The sequence below is a fragment of the Saimiri boliviensis genome, chromosome X (genome assembly GCF_048565385.1).
Source record: "Saimiri boliviensis isolate mSaiBol1 chromosome X, mSaiBol1.pri, whole genome shotgun sequence".
NCBI classification, from domain to species: Eukaryota; Metazoa; Chordata; class Mammalia; order Primates; family Cebidae; genus Saimiri; species Saimiri boliviensis.
This window is the reverse complement of record NC_133470.1, coordinates 112790457-112807739: the sequence shown is the minus strand read 5'-3', so window position 1 is coordinate 112807739 and position 17283 is coordinate 112790457. Positions and strand designations below refer to the sequence as shown.

The 17283-nt window shown below is 37.2% G+C and overlaps 1 protein-coding gene across 4 annotated transcripts in view; it reads left to right on the top strand.

Annotated features, from left to right (window-relative positions):
• The window catches only part of GRIA3 (glutamate ionotropic receptor AMPA type subunit 3), a 330401-nt gene that overhangs the window by 225282 nt on the left and 87836 nt on the right, over positions 1-17283 (top strand). For all 4 annotated transcript variants that reach the window (XM_074391691.1, XM_003931097.4, XM_003931098.4 and 1 more), the window contains exons 6-10: positions 6693-6854; positions 10348-10515; positions 14655-14759; positions 15075-15182; positions 16398-16604. In XM_074391691.1, the coding sequence (XP_074247792.1) occupies positions 6693-6854; positions 10348-10515; positions 14655-14759; positions 15075-15182; positions 16398-16604 (750 nt within the window). The remainder of the gene's footprint in view (positions 1-6692; positions 6855-10347; positions 10516-14654; positions 14760-15074; positions 15183-16397; positions 16605-17283) is intronic.

The window sequence follows — 17283 nt, the reverse complement described above, 5'->3', positions numbered from 1 at the left end:
GGAGAATTCCTTCCCCTTAATATTTTTGGAATAGTTGAGAAGAATTGTTATTAGTTCTTCTTTGTGAGTTTGGTAGAATGCAGCAGTGAAGCAACCAGTCCTTGACTTTTCTTTGTTGAGAGACTTTTTATTACTGATTCAATCTCATTACTCATTATCAGTCTGTTCAGGTTTTCAATGTCTTCCTGATTAAATTTTAGTAGGTTGAATGCCTCTAGAAATTTATCAGTTTTTTCAAGGTTTTCCTGTTTGTTATCTAGTTGCTCATAACAGTCTCTGATCATCTTTCTTTTTTTCTTTTTTGACATGGGGTCTCACTCTGTCACCCAGGCTGGAGTACAGTGGTTCTATCTTGGCTCACTACAACCTCTGTTTCCTGGGTTCAAACAATTCTCCTGCCTCAGCCTCCTGAGTAGATGGGATTACAGGTGTGAGCTACCACACCAAGCTAATTTTTGTATTTTCAATACAGACAGAGTTTCACCATTTTGGCCAGGCTGGTCTTGAAATCCTGACCTCAAAGGATCCACCCATCTTGGCCTCCCAAAGTGTGGGATTACAGGCATGAGCCACCATGCCCAGTGAATTTTCATATTTCTATGGAATCAATTGTAATGTTTCCTTCCTCACTTCTGATTTTATTTATTTAGGTTTTCTCTCTTTTTTGGTTTATCAAGCTAGTGATTTATTGATTTTGTCTTTCAAAAAAAACTTGTTCTTTCATGTTTTTCTTTAGTAGTCTGTTTCATTTAATTCTGCTCTAATCTTTATTATTGCTTTCCTTCTACTAATTTGGGGTTTGGGTTGTTCTTGCTTTTCTAATTCTCTGAGGTGCATCATTAGATTGTTTAACAATAGAAGTATTATTAAAATAATACTTTTTTTGATGTTTGCATTTATTTCTATAAATTTCCATCTTAACATTGCTTTTTCTGCATCCCATGGATTTTGGTATATTGTGTTTCATATTTCATTTGTGTCAAGAATTTTTTAAATTTTCTCCTTAATTTCTTCTTTGACCCAATGCTCACTCAGGAGTATGTTGTTTAATTTCCATGTATTTGTTTAGTTTCCAAATTTGTCTTGTTAATGATTTCTAATTAAATTCCATTGTGGTCCAAGAAGATATTTGATATGATTTGGATTTTTAAAATATTTTGAGACTTGTTTTGTGTACTAATGTATAATCTGTCCTGGAGAATGTTCTATGTGCTGATGAGAAGAATGTGTATTCTATAGCTGTTGGATGAAATGTTTTATAAATCTGTTATGTACATTTGGTCTCAAGTGAAATTAAAATTCCATGTTTCTTTGTTAATATTCCCTCTAGATGATTTGTCTAATGCTGAGAATAGGCTGTTGAAGCCCCAACCTATTTTTGTACTGGAGTCTATCTCTCTTTTTAGTTCTAATAATATTTGTCATATATATCTTGATGTCTTGGTGTTGGAGGCATATATGTTTAAAATTGTTATGTAGTATTGTTGGATTAATCCCTTCATCATTATATAATGACCTTCTTTGTCTCTTTTCACTGTTTTTAAGTCGTTTTTTTTTTCTGACATAAATATAACTACTTCTATTTGCTTTTAATTTCTGTTTGCCAGAATGTCTTTTTCCATCCCTTTACTTTCAGCCTACATGTGCATTTACATGTGAGGTGAGTTTCTTGTAGACAGCATATATTTGGATCATTTTTAAAATACATTCGGCCAGTTTACATCTTTTAACTAGAAAGTTTAATCCATTTATATTCAAAGTTATTATTAATATTTGAGGGCTTATTCCTGTCATTTTATTAATTTATTTCTGGTTATTTTGCATATGCTTTGTTTCTTCCTCTCTTGCTGTTTATCATTGGGTTTGATGATTTTCTACAGTGGAAACATTTAATTCCTTTCTCTTTCTCATTTGTGTCTTTGCTCTGCCAGTGGGTTTTATACTTTTATGTATTTTCATTATGGTAGATACTCTCCCTTTTCTTTAAGGTGTAAGACTCCCTTAAGTATTTTTTATATGGCTAGTCTAGTAGTGATGAATTCTTTAAGTTTTTGCTTGTCTGGGAAAGACTTTATTTCTCCTTCATTTATGAAAAGCAACTTTCTTTCGTATCCTTGGTTGCCAGTTGTATTTTTTTTTCCAGAACTTTGAATGTATCAGCCCATTCTCTCCTGGCCTATAACATTTCTGCTAAGAAATTCACTGTCAGTCTAATGGGAACTCCCATCAGACTAAGTAACTAGATGCTTTTCTCTTACTATTTTTTGAATTCTCTTTGACTTTTGATAATTTGACTACAATATGCCATGGAGAAACCTTTTAAAAGGTTTAGGGATCTCTGAGCTTCCTATATTTATATGCCTAAATCTTTTGCTACATCTGGAAAGTTTTCAGCTATTATTTGTTAAATCTTCTATCCCTTTCATTTTCTCTACACCTTCTGAGACACTAAAAATTAAAATTACTGGGTCACTTTAAAGTGTCCTGTGTGTATAAGGCTTTGTTTATTCTTTTTTATTCTTTTTTCATTTTTGTCTGATTGGTAACCTGTCTTCAACTTCTAAAATTCTTTCTTCTGCTCTATCTAGTCTAGTGTTGAATCTTTCAAATGTATTTTATATTTCATTCAATGAATTATTCAGTTTTATAATTTTTCTTTTTATGTTAGCTATCTCTTTGGTAAATTTCTCACTCAGATCCTGCATTGTTTTTCTGATTTCTTTGTATTGTTGTTCTGATTTCTGTGTTCTCTTGTATATCACTGAGCTTATTTAATATCAGTATCTTGAATTTTTATGGGATTTCATAAATCTTTTTTGATTGGGATCTATTACTGGAGCAGTATTGCATTCCTTTGGAGGCATTGTATTTTTTACTTTTTTGTATTTCTTGTGTCCTTGCATTGATATCTGCACATTTGATATAACAGTTACTTCTTCCAATATTTTAAATTTGCTTTTGTAGGGGAGGACTTTTTCCTGAAGATTTATCTATGGTGTTGGTTGGTTGATTCTGGGTATGTGCCATAATGTAGTCTCCATAATGATTTATCTGGCTGTAAACACCATCAGTAGTATCTGTGATTTCCTTGGTGGTGTAAGGTGCAGTTGTTGGTGGAGGCTGTGGGGAAGTTTTTCTGGGGATGGGGACATCAGATGCACCAGTCCTTGGACCCCAGTAGTAGCAGCAACAGGTCAAGCATACCTGTCCATGGGTCTCAGGGAAGTGTAAATGGGCACCAGTGTTAATGGTTCCAGTCAGGCTGATTCTTGGGACTTCGGGCAGCTTGCTCAGGTACCAGCAGTGGCAGTGGAGGGCCAGATGGGTGGGAGGGTCCTTGGAGCTTTAGGAAGTGGACATGACATGGGCAATGGTTGTAGCAGAGGCAGCACAATCCTCTGACTCCCAAGTTGTCTGTCCTGGTGATGATAGTGGCTATCCATTATCATGGCTAGGCTAGCCATTCTTGAGGCCTGTAGGTAGCACATGCAGGTGAGTCCTAGCTATGGTGGTAGTGACAGGCTAAGTCAGCCTGTCCTCAGGATCCCAGGAGGAGTGCTAAGGTGCCAGTGGTGGTGAATGGGGCAGAGCAATCTACAGGCCCCTGGACAGTACACTGGGAATTGAGGGAAGTGGAGCCAGGCTATCTGGTGGTACATGTGGGTACTGGCTATCGTAGACAAGGGTGAAGTGATCCCCAGGTACCCAGTAGAATGCTCAGGATAGGACTGAAGTGGCCATGCTGCAGCCCTACTGCTGGGGAAGGCAAAGTTGCTTTCAGTGGCAGCAGCCATAAACAGGTAGCTTGGGAGCATATGCTTTGGCCCTAGGTTATACAAGCAGGGGAACCTTTCCTCAGGGCTCTTTTAAACATGTAGTAGGGCTGCTTTCAATAACCTGTCTTCAACTTCTAAAATTCTTTCTTCTGCTCTATCTAGTCTAGTGTTGAATCTTTCAAATGTATTTTATATTTCATTCAATGAATTATTCAGTTTTATAATTTTTTATAAAATATAACAAATATAACAAATTATAACACTGGGATTGACAGGGTCACTGCCAATGATTCGTGTTTGGTCCTGGCAGCAGCAGCCAACAACAAGGCCCATCCCTGCATTCAAGGTATGTCAGTGGGATGGGGTTCCAAGGATGTGGAAATGCAGGGTCTATTGGGCCCCTGGTCAAGATGTAGCCTGGTGGGGGCTGGGCTCTCAAAATGGCACCCTGCTGTGGCTGCTTAGGACTCTGGGACCCATACAAGCTTCCTCTCTAGAGAAATGCCATTATACAATCTCTAGGCAACTCCCTCAAAGTCCATGTGGGTTGAGGGCTCTACCAGGGCTAGGATTGCAATACACATTCAGAATATGGACTGCTAGGATCTCTCACTTATCCTTTACCCACACTGGGGCACCTCTCCAGGCTTCCAGATGATCCTAGCCAAGCAGACTCCCTCACTTCTTTCTCATTCCATGAGTCAGATGTTTCCTGTCACTTCTCTATTGAATTCCAGCATTCTCTCTTAGGAAATCTACTCCAAGGGTGATTATCTACTCACTATTTTATTTCTTACTTGTACAGGAAGTGAGTTCTGGATGCCTCTGTTCAGCCATTTTGAAGCCTGTTTCATTAAAGTTTTATCCTCAGCCTTTTACTTGAATATAAGTTTAAGGTGTGAGAATGGAGAGTTGGGTATCAGTTAGGCTTACGCCCCAACAGTAGCCTCTGCTAGACTTTCTACACAAGTGAGGCTCTCTGCTGAATTTATTGCAGGGGGAGTAAAATGGGAGAAAACACCAAGTCTTATTTTCTCTCATGAAGAAAGCCTTTGGGAGAAAACTCATCATGACAAATTAATGTTAATTTTTAAAATGTGTTGTGGTTATCAGAATGAAGGAGTGATTCTCAGTGATGCAAATTATTTGACTCTTTGTTCAGTCCTTATTGACTCATACCCAACTTATGAAAGGAAGAGGAAGGGACTCTAACTAAAAAAGTTGTTTCACTAAAGTGTTTTCTAAGACTGTCTTGTTATCCATAGTAAAGAAATGTAAAGTTAAGAGAAGCGTGGATGGAGGTTCTGACCCTAGAGGTGTTGTTTATGTTTAGTTTGTGAATAAATTCACCAAGCCATAAATGTAAAGGTATGTGCACTTCTCTATATAGTTATTACACTTCAATAAAACCTTTTTAGATTGTGAAAAAGAGAAGATACATTGAAGAATGGATACAAATTTGGGTAATACAGGTGTATGCATTTATCAAAACTCATCAAGTACATTTCATTGATGTAAATATTACCTCAAAAACAAAGAAAGGAAAAGAACTGTAAACAAACACTGAATTTTAGTTAATGACCTGTGTGCTGAAATCTTTAAGGGTAAAGTATACTAATGTCTCCAAATACTTTGAAATGAACCCCAAAATGAAATGGTTTGATAGATGAATAGAAAAAGAATTGTAGAATCTGAGTGTGACTATGTGGGTGTTCACTGTATAATTCTTTCAACTTTTCTTTATGCTTTATCATTGTTATATTAAAATGTTGGAGGGGTCTAAAGAAGGGAGGAAGAGTTCTACCCATCCCTTTATGAATAGAAATGATGGCTTCAGTTCATTCATTGAAGACCCTAACACATTAATAGTAATTATCAGGATATAGTTATCTAGCAAAAGTAGCAGCAATTCCTGGGCTGCCACATGCCCAATAGAGCTGGCAGAGCTCACATGGAGATACTCTTTCACAAGGCTTAGGTGGCAGAGGCACCAGATGGTAGCCAGAGCAAATTAGAAGAAAGTGGTGGATACTATGTGTCTACCACTTTCAGATTCTACAATCTTAGCATCTAAGATTCATTTATTGTCTGGGTGCAGTGGCTCATGCCTGTAATCCCAGCACTTTGGGAGGCTAAGGCAGGCAGATCACTTGAGGTTAGGAGTCTGAGACCAGCCTGCCCAACATGGTGAAACCCCATCTCTACTAAAAATATAAAAATTAGCTGGGCATGGTAATCTCAGCCACTAGGGAGGCTGAGGCACAAGAATCACTTGAACCATGAGTGGAGGTTGCAGTGAGCCAAGATTGTGCCACTGCACTCCAGCCTGGGTGACAGAGCAAGACTCTATCTCAAAAACAAAAACAAAAGATTCATTTATGAATACATGTGAGACATACCCTGGGATTCGTACCATCATATACAACCAAGCTGTCAGTTTCACTCACTGGCATTTCTCTAAATCACAAATGTGCAAAGTAGAATCTGAAGCAATCTACTGTGTTTATCATGTTAGGCTAAAGAAAACTTTGCTATAACACTCATTAGGGTCAAACTTTTCAATATTTTCCAATTACATAAAGCATTGTATTTGTACTCAATGAAGAAAGACTAAAAATACAGGTAAATGAAACAAATCAAAACATTTGCTTGAAGTTGGCACCTATGTTAGTCCATGCAGCAGCCATATTACATAAAGACACAGGAACTAAAATGGAAGAATGCGTATTTTCTCCATCATGCCTGTAGTTTCAGGGACATAGTGCCCTAATAATTAATTCCATATTCAAGTCTGTCTTGATTGCTAATAAGTAATCCTAAGGAAGAAGCTTTCACATTATCCTTAACACTCTAACAGATACGGTGAGTAACAATACACAACCTTCCAAAATCATGATCCTTTCAATGTCTTTCCAGGGTTTTACTGATATTTTACTGGAAAGAGTCATGCATGGGGGAGCCAACATTACAGGTTTCCAGATTGTCAACAATGAAAACCCTATGGTTCAGCAGTTCATACAGCGCTGGGTGAGGCTGGATGAAAGGGAATTCCCTGAAGCCAAGAATGCACCACTAAAGGTAATGTTCCATAGCATGTAAAAACCTAAGGCCAGCTTTTCAAAGTATCTCGGTATGGTCATTATACACTAACGGTCATCTCATGATCAAGTGATCTTCCCTCAGAAGTGATTCAAAGATGCCACAAAAACAACTGCAGGTGATGCTATTGCATTTGAAAATTAAACCCCTGAATAAAGAAGCTGCTGAGAATGAGATCTTTTAAAATCCAGCATTTGGAAATAAGTTAACTTAATTTTTAATGAGTTTTATTTGTAATATGCTCATAACAATTTACAGTATTACAAGAACCTGAGCCAGGCAAAGGGTGGGGGCAATGGGAATAGGTAAGGAAGATTTATAGTCTGAAACAGAAAATTAGATTTTACATTATTTATGTGATTGCTTTGTTTTAATAAGTTCCATGAATCTCAGTACACCCAAGTGAATTAGGCTCTAATAAAGAGTGTACATTGCCTATATGTATGTTGAATGGAAACATTTTCCTGCCTGCTAAAGTATCTTCAAAAATAATTAAATTACCTAGGTTGCTCATTTTCACAAAATCAAGATAAGAATATTAAAAGCAGAAAGTCATAGTTAAAATGCACATTTTTCATATGTGTTCCCCTATGGCTAGAAATTCTATTATTTAAAAACCAGGAATTAAACATATAAATTAGGGGAAAGTTATTCATGTTACACAAAGGACCCTCCAAATATATTTTTTAAATAACTCATTCCCTCACTGCATTGATTCAAATATGAAACTGACTTTAAATTCTTCCTTCCTGATATAGTGCAAGTATGTACCATAGCTGTGGTACAAAATGGGGGATCAAAATAGAGTCAAGATCGTTTCTTAAAAAGGAAAAGGGGGAAAGATCTTCCTCATTAAGACACTCATCCTCTCATCCTTCCTGCTTGACAAGAATAGAATAGGGGATGATAACAGGCCAGGTATGGTGGTGTGCACCTGTAATCCCGGCTACTTGGGTGGCTGAGGCAGGAGAATGGCTTGAACCCATGCAGCAGAGGTTGCAGTGAGCCAAGATCATACTACTGCACTCCAGCCTGGGACAGAGCAAGACTCCATAATTAATTAAAAGGGAGAACAGTATGGAACACAGACCAGAACAAAGATATAGAGATACATTCTGTACCATTTATGCAGCCCCACTTTAAATGTGTTACATCAGAACATAATAAAAGTGTAACCTTACTTTATGCAGTTGGTGTGTTCTAGAAAAGGTATGAGTTAAAGATACTTTTTTTCATTCAGTTAAGCGACTTACTAGGTAAGTGGGACCCTGTGGTTGTAGTGATTTTGCCTGCCAGGTTTTTCCAAGCTGGTCTTGTTTTAAACCATTCTGTTTTAGGATCAGATCAAGTGTCCTAATTCACTTCCGTAAATGTGGTCACAATCCCTATGATGAATCCTTTGTAATAAAAAAAATTTTTCAATGTACTAAACTGATATTTACTGGAAAATAATCCCAACTGAATTAGGCTCAAAATGTACGTTGCCTATATGCATATTAAATGGAAATGTTTTCCTGCTTTCTAAAGTACCTTTGAAAATAATTAGATTACCTAAGTTGCTCATTTTCATAGAAATCAAGATAAAAATATCAAAAGCATAAAGTCATGGTTAAAATGCAAATTGTATTACATTTAGGTGAGCAAATTTAGATTTTTCATAAAACTGCCTATCCATACTGCTTTACGATCTTTAGATTTATCGGGTAATAAGTCCAAAGAGAAAATCATTTATTCACTATTTTAGTGGGTGTCTATGATGTGCCAGCCACTGTGTTAGGCAAGAGGAAATGAGTAAGGGTAAGAAGTTCAAAAATGGTCCTAAAGAGAAGTTGATGCCTGTGCTGAAGTTGTAGAGCCTGTACAAAAGATAAGGAAGCCAATCTCAGCTCTGGACTATTCATTGATAATACCTGGTGGGTATAATGTAAAGTTCTAGAACCCACTAAGAAGAACTATTCATGCTTATAAGTAAAACCCTTTAAATAGCTTTAAAAAATTGAATGTTTAAATAGATGTTACAACTTTCAGATTACTTTTGCTTAGTATTCATCATTATAGAACCTTGCACAATATCAATCAAGCCAAAGCTCACTTTGAAAACTGATGTACATTATTTTTGATTAGGAAATAAAATGGTCTACAGATTTAAAATACTGATAATTGACTCTATAAATTTACTCTTAGAGCTGCGGGGGTTGGGGGGGAGGGGTGGTTATTCTCACACATCGGTAAGCAGAAACTGAATAAACCAAAAATTAAAATAGTTCCTTTGGCATGGTTTGGAAAGGACTACATTAAGGTTGCTGACAATTTATGCAGTCAGCTGGAAAGAAAATCACCATGTTGGCTTCATGTATTGCAAAGATGGGCAGACACAAAGATTTTTCTTAATGAAAGAACATATGTCCCCTATTACAGTCACACTTGATGATTTGCTTCTGAAAGAGAAGTAACATGAGTAAAGTCAGAAAAGTTAATTGATAGTTGTAGAGGCAATAATCTATTCACTCCCGATTGTATTTGGACATACTGTACTAGAGAGAGAGAACTCCCCCTGGGACATTTTGCTACCTTTTTTAAATCAACAACATTCTATATTCTACCAGTATTTGTCACCCCTGCAAAACGGGGGCCAGCTTATTTTAACTATGGTTTGTTATGGTAATTCATTTAATGAAAAAGCATCTACCATTTCAAATTACAGATAATACAAATCCCTTGTGTTAAGTGACTGACCTCATCCCTGGTAGAGCATATCAACATATCCAAGGAATAGAAAGTGTTCTTGCCTGCAAGAGGTGGCATCATGAAGTATTGCCTATGAATTGTCAACAATATCAGATTTAAAACTCAATAATAATTGAAATTTTCTGCAATTGAAAAACAGCTTTGGTTTTTGCTACCCCCCAGGAAACAAAAACTGATTTATTGCTGGCCAGAAGTCCTAGCTTGCCAGAAACATGGTCCAGACAGAAATGATTAATGTTCTCCTCCAGATTAATTTCAAGCTGTCTAACTTAGCTATTTCCATTTTCCCCTAAGTAAATACCCGATCTGAATTTTCTATTACAAACAGCAATAACCCAGCCTTGCTTTAGGATACGCTGTTTCCACTCCAGTCTATACATGCCATCCTTTAAGTTTACACATATTTCTTCCTCTATAAAGGACCCAGCCTTTTGGTAGTTACTCAGTATTAAAATATATATATATATATATATATATATATTGAAAGCAAGAGAGAGATTGCCTTGAGCCATTTGACTGTAATAATCTTAACATATGCACATATGAGGTAAGAGGTATCATTATAGAATGAATCAAATTCAGCCTTGCCCAGAGAGCTCTCTTAAATAATTAGGTGGGTGACTGTATAGAACAGTAGGTAGACATGAATGAAAATTATAAGGAACAAGGCAAGTTTTGAGGGTATCATTTATTATGATATCTTGTTTTCATGCATCCATTTCAGTATACATCTGCATTGACACACGACGCAATACTGGTCATAGCAGAAGCTTTCCGCTATCTGAGGAGGCAGCGAGTGGATGTGTCCCGGAGAGGAAGTGCTGGAGACTGCTTAGCAAATCCTGCTGTGCCCTGGAGTCAAGGAATTGATATTGAGAGAGCTCTGAAAATGGTAAAGACCATAACGGGTTATTGGGGTAGAAGAAACTTATAAAAGACATAAAAAAGATGAGACCTTAATCGTGAGAGAAGATATACTAAAAGGAATAGGATCAGATTATGTAGAATCTCAGAGTATGCAAAGAGAATAAGTATAGCCGTTTACCCATCAAAATCTAGAAATCTAAAAATTAGATGTCCTTTCTTGAAGCTTAAAAAAATGATAAATTTAAGGCAAATGAATATTTGGTTATGTGCTATACTGTGGCTAGTAAATGAAACTTAGTATTCTCAAAAGTCATGGATTAAATATGTAAATAGCTTCAAAAATTCAAACCTTTCAAACATATGACATTCCTTAGGGAGATTAGGAAATTTTATAAGATGCTTGTAACTTCAAGATAGACATTACAAAGGACAGCATCCTCTGCCTCATCAGACAAATGATTAGCCTGAACAGGTTGTGGATCTTAGCCAGTGTGATAGTATTTCTGTTGTCAAAAAGAACACTCATGCTATTCTACAGGATGAAATGCAGGAACATGATACATTTCTAGGCCTACTTAAGAAGCTTTTTGCCCAATGCGGCAAAGAAAAAGCCTAAAGAAAAGTAAAAGGAATCAATGGATAGACAGTCAAATAGGTCACTTGTTTTTAGTATTTGCTGGGTAGGAGATCATTTAAGGCTTCAAGCAATGTCCTTTGAACAGATTTCATTATTTATACCAGAAGTAGCATCACCCATTCATTGCAGTTTTCCAAGCAAAAGCTCTGTCCTGAATATTTTGCTTCATGCCACATGCGCCTGCATGTATTAAAATGAGCTTTCAAAAGTACAAGAATCTCTTATTTCTACTTATTTAATCATCCTGATGTTTGGGACATCCAAATTAACAAAGAGATGGGCAAAGATAGGATAATTCTGTGTGCAGCCCAGCAAGGAAGAACTTGTAACAGCCTCATAACATACATCATTTTGTGTAGTTGGCTCTCTTACTGATGCTTAAATTTGCCAAGTTGGAAGCATTCAGTCAAAAGGGGTTAGTAGCCCTTGTGTCTCTCTTCAAGAAAGAGATATGACTCATTCTCCCATCATGCAGATTTTTATGTCATTATGTCAGTTCCTTAACAAATGCCTTAAGTGTAGTTTTATGGAGGTAGCACTGTACAATTTTGAAGAGCAGTTAATTAAATTCAACCTTCATAGCAGTTACAAGATTTGTAATGTCAGGTGAAACATAATGATGAGTGAAATATAAAACTCCCTCAGAGTGAATCAAAAGGAGTTTTCATCAACAAAACCTAAGGGGCAAGAGCCAGCACCTCCAATTGACTTCCTATTCATGACACAAATAACTACCTTCCCAAATAGAAAACTGGCTATCAGAATGAAAGACAAGATACCAGTTGGGCTAGGAAAAAAAATTAGATTGATCATTCTGCTGCACAGAAAAGTTTCTACCTGTCTAACTCACTGACAAAGCTCAAGTTATAAGCCAGGTAACCTTCCTTCCCAGGATCTAATGACCAGACACTCAACCAAAACAATGCATTACCTCTTTCTATAGGCCAACCTCTATTGCTCCAGAGAGGCTGGAAGGCATCAATTTTTTCCAAAAGTAGAAAGCGCCTCAGTAAAACTGCTCTACTCAGAGGGACTGCAAAGGAAACTAATCTGAAGTACTAAATGTTTTACTACATTAAAAGAAATCCCATTTTATTTGAGTTAATTAAAAATGAGATTGCATAATGTAAAGCATCCTTCATTGTGACTAGCACATAGTTGTTTCTCAATAAATTATTCTCTTCCTTCAAAAGAAATCCAGCAAACAAAATCATTGCCTGGCAGAGGCTCCTAAGGGGCCTGTTTTAATGAATAAGTAAGCACACCATTCATTCAGTAAATATTTATTGAGCACCTATGACTATGTATCAGTCTCCATATTAGTATGCAAGCATGAAATAAGATGAGGAGTGCTCACATTTAAATTGTTAATATGTAAACAAATGCTTTAAAATATCTTAAAGCCACTTAGAAATCGGGTAATCATTCTCCTCACAATCTGCAAATAATGCAAAGATCAGCCTCAGCACAGTCTACTGACATATCTGTCACAGATTCTAAGTCATTGAGACTTGTTCAAGCAACATTTATTGAGGACCTGCTGTATGCCAGGTACAATATTAGTTGCTGATAACAGGCAAAAAAAAAGTCACTCATCTTGAAATGCTCCTAATCCAGTAGGAAAGCCAGAAATACATAGATTATAAAAATTATGTCTAAGTCTTGCACAGAATCCTATGAATTAAAGAAGGGATCCCAGATGGGATGCTGGGAAACTGTCACTAACATTCAATACTGGACCACATTCTTAAAAATAGATTTCTCTGGTAGTCCAATTCTACTTCTGGTCACCGAATATTCAAATCATGGGATCTGGAATCTGTTAGACCATGCCTTGACTATTTTCCAATTCATAGATCATATTCATAGGCTGGGTCTTCAGAAATACACAACTCTTAATGAGACTTAAAGCCCTTGCTATTTTCAGTAATGAGGACTTTCCTTAATAAGTTCCTTTTGCCCTCTTCTCTGCCATGCCTAACTCTTGTCTTAGAATTCAATGCTCAAAATAGAGTGTAAAGAGCCCTTAGTGCTCATATTACGTATCAGTCCCATCCCACTGGATAAGTAATTTCTATCTCAACAAAGGTTCTTTTCTCTAACCAGAAGTGTGATGTCACCTTCTCTGCAAGCCTAAGCTAACAATAATACTTAGGTTTGTTGGATCAGCTGGACAATCGTCTTGTTTTCAGTTCATCACATTGGAGCACTTCCCTTTCAACAGGAATTCTACAGTCTCCTACTGGTGGTGAACATGCCCCTTTCCCTTTAAAAAAATGTTCCCTAATATTTGACAACATGTTTTCTTTAGGCAACACAAACCCACTGCCACCTCTGACTTGTTTGACACCTTGTCACTTTCTGTAAGTAAAGAAAAACAATTCCATTCTTTCACATTAGGAAAATGAGATGTATTCTTTCTCTTTGAAGCAGTCTTTGACCTTTACTTGCCAGATGAGTAATGCAAGTGGTTAATAATAATGACTTATATTTGCAGAGGGTATTTCAACCAGTGTCCCTGCACTGTAAAATAGATAAAGAATCTCTCTACCTAGAAGAGATGGCCTCTTGTTAATTCATAATACTGGGCCCAGGCCCAGGAAAAATTGCACCATACATGAAATCGGCATTTGGCATCCCAAACAAGTGTTATGGCTCCCAGTACTTCTCTCTTTCTTGTCTAGTGCTCCATACTCCTGACCCTTCGGACTTAATAAATTTCTTCAGTCTGTGGCTTATCCTTCCATGGCTTAGCTATCTTGTCTACTACCTTTTGTAGGTTAAATAAGAGGGCAGGCTTATCGCTGTCACTGTAGTAGCTGGTAAATGTGTAGCCCTCTCAAGAAACACAACTAAATCCATCTTGGTTAATAATAATTAATATAGCTAGCATGTATTCTGATGCTTACCAGATGCCATATACTGTTCTAAACATCACATATCTATAACTCCTGTAATCCTCCTCCCAACAACTCTGAAAGATGGGTACTACTAGGATTTTTTATCTTACAGATTAGGACACTGGGGTAAAAAAGCAGTAAAAACATGCTGAAGGTTGTTCAGTTAATAATTGAAGCTACAGTATGAGTCCAGATGCAACAGTGCCCAAGCTACTAAGACGAGATTATGTTCAGATGTGGGAAATATTAAGATAAGACACAGGCCTGGCCCCCAAGGAATTCATTATAGAATACATTACCCTAGTTAAGAGGGTAGCCTGCAGAGTATTCTTAGGAAGGGACTAGTGGAAATTTCAGGTCCTTGAAAAAGTGGCAGTAGAGCCCTCATTGTATTATATAAGTAACAGCCTCTTACACCTACTCAATGCTTCATAACTAAAAGGCATACCAAGAAAACACTGTGGAAGAAATGAAGATCTGTATAGACTTGATCTGGTGAATAGAGCTCAATGACTTGCAATAATAATTCTTCAAGATTCCAAGATCTGACAGTGGACCTCATCCCAGAGACCTAGAAGGCAATAATGCCGTGCTATTTTTAAATTTTAAATTTTCTCTTTCTACCAGGTGCAAGTACAAGGAATGACTGGAAACATCCAATTTGACACTTATGGGCGTAGAACAAATTATACCATCGATGTCTATGAAATGAAAGTCAGTGGCTCTCGAAAAGTAAGTAACCAAAACGGACATTCAAAGAAAAGGGCTCTTGAAAGAGGACAGCATTTGGATATAAGAAAATAGGTATTATTATTTTACAAAATATCAGTAAGGGTGAGTAGGAGATGGGAACCTCCAGGATGAAGGAATAGCACATCTGTGTATGTGTGTTTTGGGGGTCCTGATGGGAATGACAGGACACGGGGAGACGGGATGTTAATCCTTGCAGAGCTCAAGAAAGTTTCGTTCCACAACAGCACTTGAATTTCATGCAGTACATTTTTTAGGGAAAAATAGGCATCCAGGTCAAATGTCTTCTCTTTCTAGGCCGGCTACTGGAATGAGTATGAAAGGTTTGTGCCTTTCTCAGATCAGCAAATCAGCAATGACAGTGCATCCGCAGAGAATCGGACCATAGTAGTGACTACCATTCTGGTAAGTGTGAACAGAAGGTAGGTGGGCTTTCTGTCCAGCAAGACTTCTGTTTTCTGAAAAGTATTTTTCTACCAGTAGAAAAGACCTCAAGTTCAAACAGTAAAAACTTCCAACAGGGAAGCTCAGGAAACTCTCAAAGTATCTTGCCATGATGATGAACAGAATTTCATTTAACAAAAAGAGAGAAAGAAAAAGAATAGAAATTTGGAATAGTTTCAGATTATCATTTTCCTCTTTATCTCCACCTCCATGCCCGCCCCCATAGGACTGATGCTTCATCTGGACTTGAAACCTAATTCTTCATTGTGGGGGAAGCAGAATTGAGTGGAAGAGAGAGTACATTAGGATTCTAAAATTAGGTCTACCACTAACCTGTAAAACTGTTAGGAAATGGATGAGGAACCGGAAATACAAGAAATATAATACAAGTCACAACTTCTCTGAGCCTCAGGTTGTTGTTTTTTCATTTATGAAAGGGGAATAATAATAATCTCCTACCCATGTCAGAAGCCCATTTCAAGGCACAATTCACTACATGAAGATGTTTTCTGCAAAACTCAAAGCATGATTAAAATGTGAGATGGTATTCTCCTTTCGTTTTAAAACACTTTTCGAAAAGCTGGTTTGTTTTCACTAAATGAAGTACAAACCTGGGTTAAAAACAAATACACTACTAGGTGTGAAAGTATGACTAACTGACTGGAGACTAGGCTGAAGCTTACCTTTCATTTAAGCATACATATCAAATACTCCCTTTGTCGTAAGTACTATATTAGGCTCTGGAAATATAAAAATGTAAATGCCACAAACCCTGACCTCATAAGGATCACAATGCTTCCCCAGGGCTTTGCCTCAACCAGCTGCGATTCCTATATGATAAATCTTGAGAAATCAAAGGCATTTCACCATCACGTAACTAAGTCTGCCAAATTTGATGAAATCAAAGACTTGATAGGTGAAAACTGGGCCTTCTTTCAAATTCTCGAAAAGAACAGAAATCCTTCTCTCCTTCCTTAAATTATCAGTTAAGGACTCCGAAAAAAAATGTGACCCAGTGAATACTCAATTAAGTCTCTTCTGTTTACTAAATAACAATTTAAAGGCCTTTTACACATACCAAACATTAATAGTCACAGAGGGGAAAAATTATTACATTTATCTTCTCATAGAAAAATGCATAGGAGTAATCCTTTGATCTTGCTTCTGGTCCCAAAGGAATCACCATATGTAATGTACAAGAAGAACCATGAGCAACTGGAAGGAAATGAACGATATGAAGGCTATTGTGTAGACCTAGCCTATGAAATAGCCAAACATGTAAGGATCAAATACAAATTGTCCATCGTTGGTGATGGGAAATACGGTGCAAGGGATCCAGAGACTAAAATATGGAACGGCATGGTTGGGGAACTTGTCTATGGGGTGAGTTTTTTCCAATTCTGTTTTCATTTACTCTGTGCTTTCCAACTAACTGAGAAGAGAGAGGATTTAATTTTCAAGTGCAGTATTTATCCAGTTGTATAGTTTACATATAGTCTAGAAGAAAAATGTTTTCTTCTACAGTTGCGCTCTGTAAAGGTAGGTTGTCAGTAGTATCCTTTGGACAACAGGATAATTTTACTAAATGGAAAATAGAATTGGGGGATTTTATTTGGCAACATTAAGCACAGCCTGCCCTCTATTTAAAATCTGTTCCTTCTGTGTTCTCTAGCTCAGGCAGCAGAATTACCACCCACATAGTTGCCTAAGCAACTTTGCCTAAGCAACCTCATCATCTTTCCTCATTGTTCCCCTCTTATCTAGTCAGTCACCATGTCCTATGAATTCTACTTTTAAGTCTCTCAAATCTAGACACACTCTTCACCCCCACCATCATCACCTTAATTAGGGTTCTTAACATCTGTCAGTCACTTAATGTGTTACCCTGTGTCTGTTCTTACCCTGGCAAATTAGATCTCCACATTACTGTAATTTCCCACCTTAAAAATCAGAATAAAATTCAAATTCCTTCACATGGCAAATAAGGCACTTTATAACCTAGCACCCGCCTACCTCTCTAGCTTCATCCTGTACTCTTTCCCCCTCACACCCAATGTTCCAG